Below are 12,745 nucleotides of genomic sequence, written 5' to 3' on the forward strand. Positions count from 1 at the left end.
TGATTAGATCGATATTTGTAAATACTTTAAGTTTAAGTCAATTAATATTTATGTACAATTTTTATTATAATTAATTATTTTATAAATTGAAATTAAAGTTTCAGAGATAGAAAAATAATAGAGATTTGTATGATTTAATCTAGAAAATTAATATTTGAATTTAAAATATACTTTACAAAATATAATTAACTTGTTCATTTTATAATGTAAATTAGAAATAATTGATTAAACTTAGCAATAGAATGATAAATAATGTTCCTAAATATTTTTAATAGAGTACACTTGATTTTAAAATTACTCTACCCTTCAATTTTATCAAAATATCTATTCATATCTATCTATATTATTTTATAAAATCCTAATTCCTAACCCTAATTCCCAAATTGAATCAGAAACCCTAATTCCCAAATTAATTGAGAAACCCTAACCCTGCCACCCTCACCACAGCCGCACCCCACCCCCTTTCACCCCTTCAGTGGAACAATTTCAGAAACGAGAAATTAGAGAGAGAGAGATGCATGAAGAAGAGAAGCCCGCCAGTTGCCACCGCGTCGCCATTACTGAGCTACAGCGCCGCCGTCCAGCCTCATCCCGCCGTGTTACCATGGTCACCGTTGCTGTTGCAAGGAAAGGGGAGAGGGCCGAAGCTGCACGTCCGAGGGAGAAGGGTGGATGCTGTTCGCCGTGCCGCCTCCCTGGAGCTCGCCGTCGAGCTGCTTCGCAGCGCCGTCCCGTCCATAGAGCCAGAGCCCGCGTCGCCGTCGTTCATTCGCGTTCTGCCGCCGCCGCTTCAAGGGTCTGTCGTCGCTGCTGACGTCGCCGAAAGGAGGAGAGCGACCACCACGAGGAGCTGTGTTCCACGCCACTGTCGCCATCGATCCACGGCCACCACCGCGAGGGTTCCGCCGCCGTCGTTCCAATGCTGCCGTTCATGCCCTCTGTTCCCTTCATCGTTCTGTCCAGCATCACCAGCACTGAAGTCAGCTTCTACCACCGTCAAGCTTTGTTGGAGCTGGTGCTGTTTTTGGATGTTTGGAGTGGAGGCTTGCCCAGTTCTGTCTCTGCTCATGGTTCTCGCAGCTGCCGGAGCCTCCGCCGCCATCAAAGCTGCGTGGATTCGTAATATTGGGTTTACCGCATTTAAATTCTTCAATTACGGCTAATTGAGGTAAGGCATTCTGGCTCTTGCTTCAATTTGAGTTAGCATGGAGTTTTAAGAATTTTTACTGTTATCCTATTTGAATTCACCATGACCACCTCACGTTGCTGCTTGCCCTGTTTGGCTGCTATTTCTGGAATCCCAGATTGGAGAGGAGAGGAGGCGTTTAACCTTTTCATTGTTGCTGCCATGGAAATAGGTGCTGGAAACTGCTAATGGAGCAGCTGCGTTTAGTGAATTTTCGACGGTTTCGGCTAGTCGAGGTAGGGGATTTAACGTTTTTAATTTAGAATGCCTACAAAGTTATTGGATAAGTGCAAATGGTTAACAAAGGTTAAGAATTTCTTAATTAACATGAATGACTTGAAATGCATGTGGAATTAGTTGGTTGTTGTGATTATTCTGAGCTGTGATTGAATTTAGATGCTGTTGTGAATAATGATTAATTTAGTATAGTTTATTAAATTGAAATATGCCAAGTTAATTATTGAAAAGCTGTGGTATGGATAAATGATGAATTGAGTTTTGATTATTGTTGTGAATGTAATTAGTTTTGTTGTTATGAGAGACTAATTGATAGAAATAAGCTTGGTTTGAGGTTGTGAAATTTGGAATAAGTTTGATGATGTTTTAGTGCTTCAATTGGATTATTGAATTCAGGTTAAGGCTGCGAATGTCTTTGGGCTTTGTTCTGAGTGTTTGAAGTTGTAATTGATGTTGTTTTCTCTGATGTGGATGGCATTGAGTTGAATTATAACTGTAGTTGGTGATTGATTTGATGATTGTGCGTACTGAATGTTGTAAGGGATAGAATAAATGGTGTTATTTTTGTTGCTGAGCTTGCTGGTGTGAATTGATGAGTTATTGTGTGTTTGAATGATGATGAGTGTATATGGAAAATTATGCTTGGCATAGTGTAGAAAAGAAAAGGTTTGATGATGCTTAAGTACTTGACATCGTGTGAATTATTGATTCTGGGCTCTTGGGCTGTGTTGGCAATGAAGACAATTTTGAATAACTGGAAAGAGGTTAAACGTGTGATTTTGGAAGGGTTATAAGTTCAAATGTGGTTTCTGATAATTAAGGTTGTTGAAAATGCTCAAGGCAGAATTTCTGCATACATGACAGTAGAAAGAATCAATTTCTGGGAGCATCCCAGGTCATATACTTGAATGAAACTATTTTTGCATAAAACTTTACTGTGTTTTGAGCATCCCATAAAAAAATTCAGAATTTATTGATGAGTATTTTGGGAGAAATGAACTTTTGAAGATTGATGGTTTCTGCAGAAAATTCTGTTTCTTTATTGCAGAAGCACCAACTTCCAACTCATTTAACTTTCAATTCTGGTAAGTATTTGAGCTGAAACCAACGGCATTTTCAAGCTTCCTGTGTCCACAATCTTCATTTTAAATTTCATGTCAATATCCTATTTAACCAAGTAGATATGTTGAAAAGAGTATGGATAACTCACTGGATTTTGGAAACCGAATTCTAAAAGGCCTGGCTGTGTTTCTCACTTCATAACTTTTTCATATGACATGGTATTAATCTGGAATTTGATTCAATAAAAAGCTAAAAGAGTCTTGTTTGAGGTCGTGAATTTTGAAAGTCATTGGGTGAAAACTGGATTTTTAAGGAATTTATCAAACTTACTACTTGCTGCTGTTTTTCTGCATTTTCTTAGGAAACAATAACAGAATTTTAAGAGAGATGGTACAAGTTTTTATTGTGACCAAATTACCTCAACACCAAGTTTCTTGGAATAATAGTTTATTGAGTTTAATTTTGAAAGAATCCTATGATAAGTGAAAGTTAGTTACGAATTGATGAGGTGAAAGTTGAATTGATGGGTTATGTGGGAATTGTGGGTTATTACCGAACTGTTGGCTATTGTAAATTGTGAATTTTCTGACTGATTTGAGAACCTCTTATTTGGTAGTTGTTGAGGAAAGGGGGAGACTTGTTGAGAAAGAGGGAACCCGTAAGGGTGGCTAAGTCCGAGTTTTAGGGGAGGTGCTGCCGAAATTTTATAAAATTTGAGGTTTTATCTGAGAAGTTATTTTAGAAGATTTGGATTTGAAAAATGATTATTTAAGTTTTATTTGATTACTTCTAATGAGAGGTTATGTTTTGAAAGGTGTTTAATGAAATTAAAATAAATGATTTTCTTGAGTCTTTTGATAGAGGACTAAACTAAAAAATAGTTTTAAAGTTGGCTTGACTCAAGGTTGCTAAAGCAGAGATTATGAACTGAATTGATGATTGAGATTTTTGCAAATGAATGCTTGAGAAAGTTAAGAAAGGTTTAAGAAAATATGTTAAGGATTCAAAGGGAAAAGAGAATGGGGAACTGATATATGGATTGTTGAGTTTTAGAAAGGAAAATGAAAAGTGATAAAATACGGGAAAATCCCACGAACTGTTAGTTGTTTAACTACGGGGAAAAATCCATGAATTGATAATTGGTAAAATTCGGGAAGTACCCACGAACTGAATGATCATTGATCTCGGGGAAAACCTATAGATTGTTATTTGATTTATATGCGGGAAAAACCCACGGACTGATAATCATTGATTACGGGAATAACCCATGAATTGTTGTATGTTGATCTCGGGTATAGCCCATGAACTGAAGATCAATGTTTGCTGTGTATTGATCTCGGGTATAACCCACGAACTGAAGATCGCTATGTTATTGTGTATTGATCTCGGGTATAACCCACGAACTGAAGATCTCTGTTTTGTTTGTGAAATGATCTCGGGGACGCCCACGAACTGAGGATCACTTTTTTCCCTTGTGCGTATATTGGGGTCGGGCTTTGCGCCGACTGCCGGTAGTCACGAAGGAGTGGTATTCTAACCACCGACACATATGCACTAAGGACACAAAGGGAAGCCATATCTGGGACTTGTTCCTAGGTAATGTCGGGCTGTAGGGTGTAAACCGACACGTGAGCTCATGGCCTGCTTAGGACAGACATGCATCATAGTAGTTGTGCATTTGCATTTTATTGTGTTTGCTTGTTTTATTTCTTTGTAATTTGTATTGCTTGTCTTGTTTTTTTGTGATTGTGCTGTTTGTTTTAGTGACTTGCTTGTGTGTTTGATTAGATATTTTTGTTGATGCTGTGAACTTAGTAAAGTATTGAGGAATGGTATTTGCGAAATGAGGTTTGGGTATATAATTTATGCTGCTGATTTACTTAGTTACTGTGATGGTTGAGGAATGCTATTTGTAGCTGATAAATTGCTAGTGCGATTGAGACTTTATGTAAGTAATACGAATTAAAGAAATGGATTTAAACGGTTTCAAGTAAGTCTTGAGAAATTTTTGAAAAGGTTTGATAAAGAAAACTACATTGGAAACTTGAATTAATTATTTGCATGTTAATCATTACATTTACGGCATTCCCATTCCCTACTGAGAACGTGTGGTTTGTTCTTACCCCAAAATCTTCCACCCTTTTCAGTGATACAGGTTCGAAGATTCCATTTGAAGCTGCGGGTGATTATAGAACTTATTTACGAGTTAAGTTTATGACTTGAGTTTCTTTCATAGAATTCCCTCACCTTTGTAGCTTTAGTTTTTATTTTATGCAGAGGGATAGGAGTCATACCTGAATTTTATTTAAATTCTTCTTTATAATATTACTATTATTAATAATTATGTGATTATTATTACTTGGTGATGTTTGCTGTATGATTTTGATAAACAAAAACAAAAATTTCTGGTATTTTTACTAAAACTGAATCGCGATGTCGAACTAAAGGCTTAATAGTAAATAGTTAATAAGGAAAACAGGTCAGTAACGCCTTACTTTTGGTATGATCATGACGTATTGGAAGTTGGGTCGTTATAATATGTTATCAGAGCACTCCTTCCTGTAGAGCCTTGGGAGTGGACTGACTATGCTTCATTGCATACTCTGAGTGTCTGTCATGCTTTGTGACTTGTTCTGATAACAAGAGTTTGTGTTTTATTTGCATGACTGTTTGATGATTAACGCTGTTAGTTTACCATTTCATACTTTATGGTATTAGGTCTGGCCAACTTAATACTAATGATCTATGTACATGGCAACACTAATGGGTTATCATAGACGAAATAGAAGAATAGGTAATGCGATTCACGGGGTTTGGGAGCGTTAGAGGTTATGAAGTTAGCTTTGATTCGACGTATAATCTTTACTCGTGCTACATGAACTCGTGCTATCCTTTTCTTCATTGCTTTCATTGGAATTCTCTAGTTTGAATTTCCTTCTTAGAATGTGATTTGCTTGTTTCCCAACCATACTTTGTCATTCTTGTATACCTTTGCTTGCCTATGAATCTGACTATTTGAATATTCATCCTTGATAAAGCCTATGTTTCTGTCCATATATTCTGCTTTCTTTGATTTCAGTTTGAACTTATTTTATTCTAACAATTTTCGAGGGCGAAAATTTTTCTAAGGTGGGTAGAATGTAACAACCCTAGTTTTTGAAAATCAAATAATTAGTTATTTGTGATTTATTTTAAGAAAATTATTTTACTAATGATAATTAAATGGAGTTTCATGATAATTGGAGTTTAAATTAATTAGAATTTTTATATAATCTTTATTAGATATTTTGGTATAATTGAAATTATAATTTTGATAATTGAAAAATAAAAAAAATTGTATAATTTAATTTAAATAAATTCTATTTTGAACGAATTATGTTATTAATTTGAACTCTCAGAAATTATTTTATTAGAAATGATTAGATTGATATTTATAAATACTTTAAGTTTAAGTCAATTAATATTTATGTACAATTTTATTATAATTAATTATTTTATAAATTGAAATTAAAGTTTCAGAGATAGAAAAATAATAGAGATTTGTATGATTTAATCTAGAAAATTGATATTTGAATTTAAATTGTACTTTACAAAATATAATTAACTTGTTCATTTTATAATGTAAATTAGAAATAATTGATTGAACTTAGCAATATGATGATAAATAATGTTCCTAAATATTTTTAATAGAGTACATTTGATTTTAAAATTACTCTACTCTCCAATTTTATCAAAATATCTATTCATATTTATCCATATTCTTTTATAAAATCCTAATTTCTAACCCTAATTCCCAAATCAAACTCAGAAACCCTAATTTCCCAAATTGGAAACCCTAACCCTATAGACCCCATCCCTCACCCACGGAAGCCTCACAGCAAGAAAAGGGGGGGGGGGGGGGAGAATGGAAACAGGGAAAGATGGGAATCAGAGAAGAGAAAAGGGAATCAGAGAGGAAGGGACGGTGCTACGGCTAGGGCTCGCTGCCGTCGCAGTCGCAGTCGCGCCTTGCTGCGCCGTCACCACCGTTCTATGGAGCCGCCGCCACCATCGCACTCCGTCACACCCTGCCGCATCTTGCTCGCCGTCGTGCCATCCACCCACGCCGAGAAGGAAGAGAGAAACAGAGGAGAGTGGCGTTGCATCTGCTGCAAGCTCGCCGCCGAAGAAAGCCGCCGTGCCGTTACCATCGTCGTCCTCATCATGACCTGTCACCGTCGCTGGAGCCAGCCGCCTTCGTCGCCGTTCATCCTTGTCGTCGCCGTCGCTGTTGTCCGAGCCGTCCCCATCACCGTGGGTGAAGTCCGCCGCTGGCACCAGTTGAGGCCGCTGCTGTGGAACAGAGATGAGAGAGAGACGTTGAGAGGGAACCGCGAGCTGTGTTCCACGCTGCTGTCGCCATCGATCTACGGCCACCACCGCGAGGGTTCCACCGCCGTCGTTCCAATACCGCCGTTCATGCCCTCAGTTCCCTTTGTTTTTCTGTCCAGCATCACCGGCACTGAAGTCAGCTTCTATCACCATCAGGCCTGAAGGGAAGCGCCACTGCTATTGCCCGACAGTAGCTTCCTCTGCGTTCCCAATTCCATTCTTGAAACTTGTTATCGTCCTTATCCGGAATCACTGATGTCACCGCTATAGAAGTAATTGGGATAGGCGCGATTGTCATTGTTGTTGCTGCCCCAGAAGAAGTGAGGCTGCTACTGCTGTTCCGGCCACATTGGCTGTTGTAAACTGGGAAAAAGAAGAGGATCGTTGCGTTTAAATTCGACGGTTTCGACTAATTAAGGTAGGGGATTTAACGTTTTTAATTTAAAATGCCTACAAAGTTATTTCGATAAGTGAAAATGGTTAAGAATTTCTTAATTAACATGAATGATTTGAAATGCATTTGAAATTAGTTAGTTGTTGTGATTATTCTGAGCTGTGATTGAATTTAGATGCTGTTGTGAATAATGATTAATTTAGTATAGTTTATTAAATTTCAATATACCGAGTTAATTATTGAAAAGCTGTGGTATGGATAACTGATGAATTGAGTTTTGATTATTGCTGTGAATGTAATTAGTTTTGTTGTTATGAGAGACTAATTGATAGAAATAAGCTTGGTTTGAGGTTGTAAAATTTGGAGTAAGTTTGATGATGTTTTAGTGCTTCAATTGGATTATTGAATTCAGGTTAAGGCTTCGAATGTCTTTGGGCTTTGTTGTGAGTGTTTGAAGTTGTAATTGATATTGTTTTCTCTGATATGGATGGAATTGAGTTGAATTATAACTGTAGTTGGTGATTGATTTGATGATTGTGCGTACTGAATGTTGTAAGGGATAGAATAAATGGTGTTACTTTTGTTGCTGAGCTTGCTGGTGTGAATTGATGAGTTATTGTGTGTTTGAATGATGATGAGTGTATATGGAAAATTATGCTTGGCATAATGTAGAAAAGAAAAGGTTTGATGATGCTTAAGTACTTGACATCGTGTGAATTATTGATTCTGGGTTCTTGGGCTGTGTTGGCAATGAAGACAATTTTGAATAACTGGAAAGAGGTTAAACGTGTGATTTTGGAAGGGTTATAAGTTCAAATGTGGTTTTTGATAAGTAAGGTTGTTGAAAATGCTTAAGGCAGAATTTCTGCATACATGACAGTAGATAGAATCAATTTCTGGGAGCATCCCAGGTCATATACTTGAATGAAACTATTTTTGCATAAAACTTTACTGTGTTTTGAGCATCCCATAAAAAAATTCAGAATTTATTGATGAGTATTTTGGGAGAAATGAATTTTTGAAGATTGATGGTTTCTGCAGAAAATTCTGTTTCTTTACTGCAGAAGCACCAACTTCCAACTCATTTAACTTTCAATTCTGGTAAGTATTTGAGCTGAAACCAACGGCATTTTCAAGCTTCCTGTGTCCACAATCTTCATTTTAAATTTCATGTCAATATCCTATTTAACCAAGTAGATATGTTGAAAAGAGTATGGATAACTCACTGGATTTTGGAAACCGAATTCTAAAAGGCCTGGCTGTGTTTCTCACTTCATAACTTTTTCATATGACATGGTATTAATCTGGAATTTGATTCAATAACAAGCTAAAAGAGTCTTGTTTGAGGTCGTGAATTTTGAAAGGCATTGGGTGAAAACTGGATTTTTAAGGAATTTATCAAACTTACTACTTGCTGCTGTTTTTCTGCATTTTCTTAGGAAACAATAACAGAATTTTAAGAGAGATTGTACAAGTTTTTATTGTGACCAAATTACCTCAACACCAAGTTTCTTGGAATACTAGTTTATTAAGTTTAATTTTGAAAGAATCCTATGATAAGTGAAAGTTAGTTACAAATTGATGAGGTGAAAGTTGAATTGATGGGTTATGTGGGAATTGTGGGTTATTACCGAACTGTTGGCTATTGTAAATTGTGAATTTTCTGACTGATTTGAGAACCTCTTATTTGGTAGTTGTTGAGGAAAGGGGGAGACTTGTTGAGAAAGAAGGAACCCGTAAGGGTGGCTAAGTCCGAGTTTTAGGGGAGGTGCTGCCGAAATTTTATAAAATTTGAGGTTTTATCTGAGAAGTTATTTTAGAAGATTTGGATTTGAAAAATGATTATTTAAGTTTTATTTGATTACTTCTAATGAGAGGTTATGTTTTGAAAGGTATTTAATGAAATTAAAATAAATAATTTTCTTGAGTCTTTTGATAGAGGACTAAACTGAAAAATAGTTTTAAAGTTGGCTTGACTCAAGGTTGCTAAAGCAGAGATTATGAACTGAATTGATGATTGAGATTTTTGCGAATGAATGCTTGAGAAAGTTAAGAAAGGTTTAAGAAAATATGTTAAGGATTCAAAGGGAAAAGAGAATGGGGAACTGATTTATGGATTGTTGAGTTTAAGAAAGGAAAATGAAAAGTGATAAAATACGGGAAAACCCCACGAACTGTTAGTTGTTTAACTACGGGGAAAAATCCATGAATTGATAATTGGTAAAATTTGGGAAGTACCCACGAACTGAATGATCATTGATCTCGGGGAAAACCTATAGATTGTTATTTGATTTATATGCGGGAAAAACCCACGGACTGATAATCATTGATTACGGGAATAACCCATGAATTGTTGTATGTTGATCTCGGGTATAGCCCATGAACTGAAGATCAACGTTTGCTGTGTATTGATCTCGGGTATAACCCACGAACTGAAGATCGCTATGTTATTGTTTATTGATCTCGGGTATAACCCACGAACTGAAGATCTCTGTTTTGTTTGTGAAATGATCTCGGGGACGAGAAGGGATTTCATAATTGGGGTTCTGAATAAGGCGACCTCTTTCATTTTGAATTCTTATTACTTTTTCACAATTCATAATAATTAGCAAGTCAATCATACTCCACAATTCCAACTAATCCATCAATCCAACTACAATCTCATCAATTCACAACTAAATTCATAAGTCATAAAATCCTTTCAAATTAAACTCAATCAATTCTCCATTCATTCATTAGCAATTATCATAACAGATTCTCAATAATTATCTCATCATAATTCAGTTTAAGAACTAACATCCTTTCATCAATTAAATTCAGAATTTCACCCAGTCATCATTTATTTTAAAAGTAAACCAGTCTAACTTTAAAAACTCATAAGTAATTTTCCAAAACCATTCTTCAATCAGTCACCAACCAAATCAACTACCGTTACAATATATCAAATAACCAGCACATCATTTAATTCAATATAAATCCGTCAAAGATCAGAATTTCAGTCAATTTGCAACCATCAAGCAAACCAGCCTATGGCAACCAGCTCAACATAATCAAATAACAGGATTCTCAGTATTTCCAAACAATCAGAAAATCGGATTAGTTAAGAAAAGAATAATTCTATTTAAGTGTTATTTAGTTAAGAAAAGAATTATTCTATTTTGAAGTCGATTTACCAAGAAAAGGCTTATACTTTCAAAATAAATTATTTAAGAAAGTAACCATGTATTGAGATTGAATTAATATGAAAAGAATTATGTTTTGGGTTTAAAATAAAGGATTGCTGTTTAGAAGTTTGATAAATTTATAATATTTGAATTTGAATAGTAAAGAGGGATGATTTTTGAATCTTTGGAAAATTAGTAAACTTGAGGAAGAGTTTTATTTGATTACTTCTAATGAAAGGTTATGTTTTTGAAAAGTGTTTAATGAATTTAAAATAAATGATTTTCTTGAGTCTAATAGAAAACTAAGCTGAAAGATAGTTTTAAAGTTGGCTTGAGTCAAGATTGCTAAAGTAGAGATTATGACTGGCTTGATGGTTAAGATTTTTATGGATAAATGCTTGAGAAAGTTAAGAAAGGTATAAAGAAAAATGTTAAGAACTAAAAGGGAAAGAGAGAATGAAGAATTGATATGTGGATTGTTGTGTTTTAGAAAGGAAAATGAAAAGTGATAAAATACGGGAAAACCCCACGAACTGTTAGTTGTTTAACTACGGGAAAAACCCAAGAATTGATAATTGGTAAAATTCGGGAAGTACCCACGAACTGAATGATCATTGATCTCGGGGAAACCTATAGATTCTTATTTGTTTTATATGCGGTAAAAACCCACGGACTGGTAATCATTGATTACGGGAATAACCCATAAATTGTTGTATGTTGATGTCGGGTATAGCCCATGAACTGAAGATCATTGTTTGCTGTGTATTGATCTCGGGTATAACCTACGAACTGAAGATCGTTATGTTATTGTGTATTGATCTCAGGTATAACCCACAAACTGAGGATCACTGTTTCCGCTTGTGCGTATATTATGGGGTCGGGCTTTGCGCCGACTGCCGGTAGTCACGAAGGAGTGGTATTCTTACCACCGACACATATGCACTAAGGACACAAAGGGAAGCCATATCTGGGACTTGTTCCTAGGTAATGTCGGGCTGCAGGGTGTAAACCGACATGTGAGCTCATGGCCTGCTTAGGACAGACATGCATCATATTGGTTGTGCATTTGCATTTGATTGTGTTTGCTTATATTACTTCTCTGTAATTGTGTTGTTCGTTTTATTGTGATTTGTTTATGTGTTTAATTGAGTTTCTTACTTGTGCTAGTAGTCTGTGAATGTATAGAGATGATTGATAACTGTTTGTTGTGACTGAGAATCAATTATGTGGCTGAAGGATATTTAATATGACAAGTTTTGCGATTGAGATCTGTTTTGGGTTTAGAAATTTAAAGAAATTAATTATTTATCTAAAGTAAGATTAAAAAGTATTTCAAGGGATTTAACAAAGATGGTTTATTAAGCAAAGTTAATTATTTGCATGTTAATCATTACTTTTACGGCATTCCCATTCCCTACTGAGAACGTGTGGTTTGTTCTCACCCCAAAATCTTCCACCCTTTTCAGTGACACAGGTTCGAAGACTCCGTTTGAAGCTGCGGGCGATTGTTAGACCTTATTTATGAGTTAAGTTTTTGATTTGAGTTGCTTTCATAGAATTCCCTCGCCTTTGTAGCTTTAGTTTTTATTTTATACAGAGGGATAGGATTTGTATCTGAGTTTTATTTGAAATCTTTTGTATGTCAGATATTATTATTAATAATTATGTGATTATTATTACTCTGAAATGTTTGCTATATGATTTTGATAAACAAAAACAAAATTTTCTGGTATTTTCTATAAAATTGAATCGCGATATCGAACTAAAGGCTTAATAGTAAATAGTTAATAACAAAAAACAGGTCAGTAACGCCTTACTTTTGGTACGATCATGACGTATTGGAAGTTGGGTCGTTACAACTAACTTCCCAAAGACTCAAAAATCATCTCTCTCTTTATTATTCAAATTCAAATATTATAAATTCGTCAAACTTCTAAAAAGGAATCCTTTATTTCAATCTTAAAACATAATTCTTTTCATATTGAATCAATCTCAAAACATAGTTTCTGTCTTAAATAATTTAATTTTGAAATATAAGCCTTTCTCTCGTAAATCGAATTCAAAATAGAATTATTCTTTTCTTAACTAAATAAAACTTAAATAATCATTTTTCCAAATCCAAATATTCTAAAATAACTTCTCAAATAAAACCTAAGATTTTATAAAATTTCGGCAGCACCTCCCCTAAAACTCGGACTTAGCCACCTTTACGGGTTCCCTCTTTCTCAACAATCCAACAATCCTTTCTCAACAATTATCAGATACAAGATTCTCAAGCAACCAGAAAATCCACAATTCGCAATTCTCACATAACCCAACAATCCAATTTTC

The 12,745-nt window shown here is 35.3% G+C and overlaps 1 protein-coding gene across 6 annotated transcripts; it reads left to right on the plus strand.

Annotated features, from left to right (window-relative positions):
- The first annotated feature begins 396 nt into the window (after positions 1 to 396).
- On the plus strand, positions 397 to 12,352 carry LOC107643754 (uncharacterized). Of its 6 annotated transcripts, XR_015883764.1 has the most exons (4): positions 397 to 1,168; positions 1,305 to 1,422; positions 4,633 to 4,690; positions 11,881 to 12,352. XR_015883764.1 is itself a non-coding variant. In XM_016347486.3 (2 exons), exon 1 carries the CDS (start codon positions 519 to 521, stop codon positions 1,161 to 1,163), a length of 645 nt encoding a protein of 214 aa, XP_016202972.1. In that variant the 5' UTR covers positions 397 to 518; the 3' UTR covers positions 1,164 to 1,168; positions 11,881 to 12,352. The 6 variants fall into 6 exon arrangements, 2 of the variants coding, with proteins under 2 accessions (XP_016202972.1, XP_088345163.1); XR_001621081.3 differs by lacking the exon at positions 4,633 to 4,690; XR_015883765.1 differs by lacking the exons at positions 4,633 to 4,690; positions 11,881 to 12,352 and adding an exon at positions 11,239 to 11,873.
- The last annotated feature ends 393 nt before the right edge of the window (positions 12,353 to 12,745 follow it).

Source organism: Arachis ipaensis, chromosome B5, assembly GCF_059453495.1.
Source record: "Arachis ipaensis isolate K30076 ecotype BB chromosome B5, ASM5945349v1, whole genome shotgun sequence".
In the NCBI taxonomy this organism is placed as follows: domain Eukaryota; kingdom Viridiplantae; phylum Streptophyta; class Magnoliopsida; order Fabales; family Fabaceae; genus Arachis; species Arachis ipaensis.

What these genes read in the sequence shown, in the direction of transcription:
- LOC107643754 (XM_016347486.3), top strand. Translation starts at nt 519, where the DNA reads ATGAAGAAGAGAAGCCCGCCAGTTGCCACCGCGTCGCCATTACTGAGC.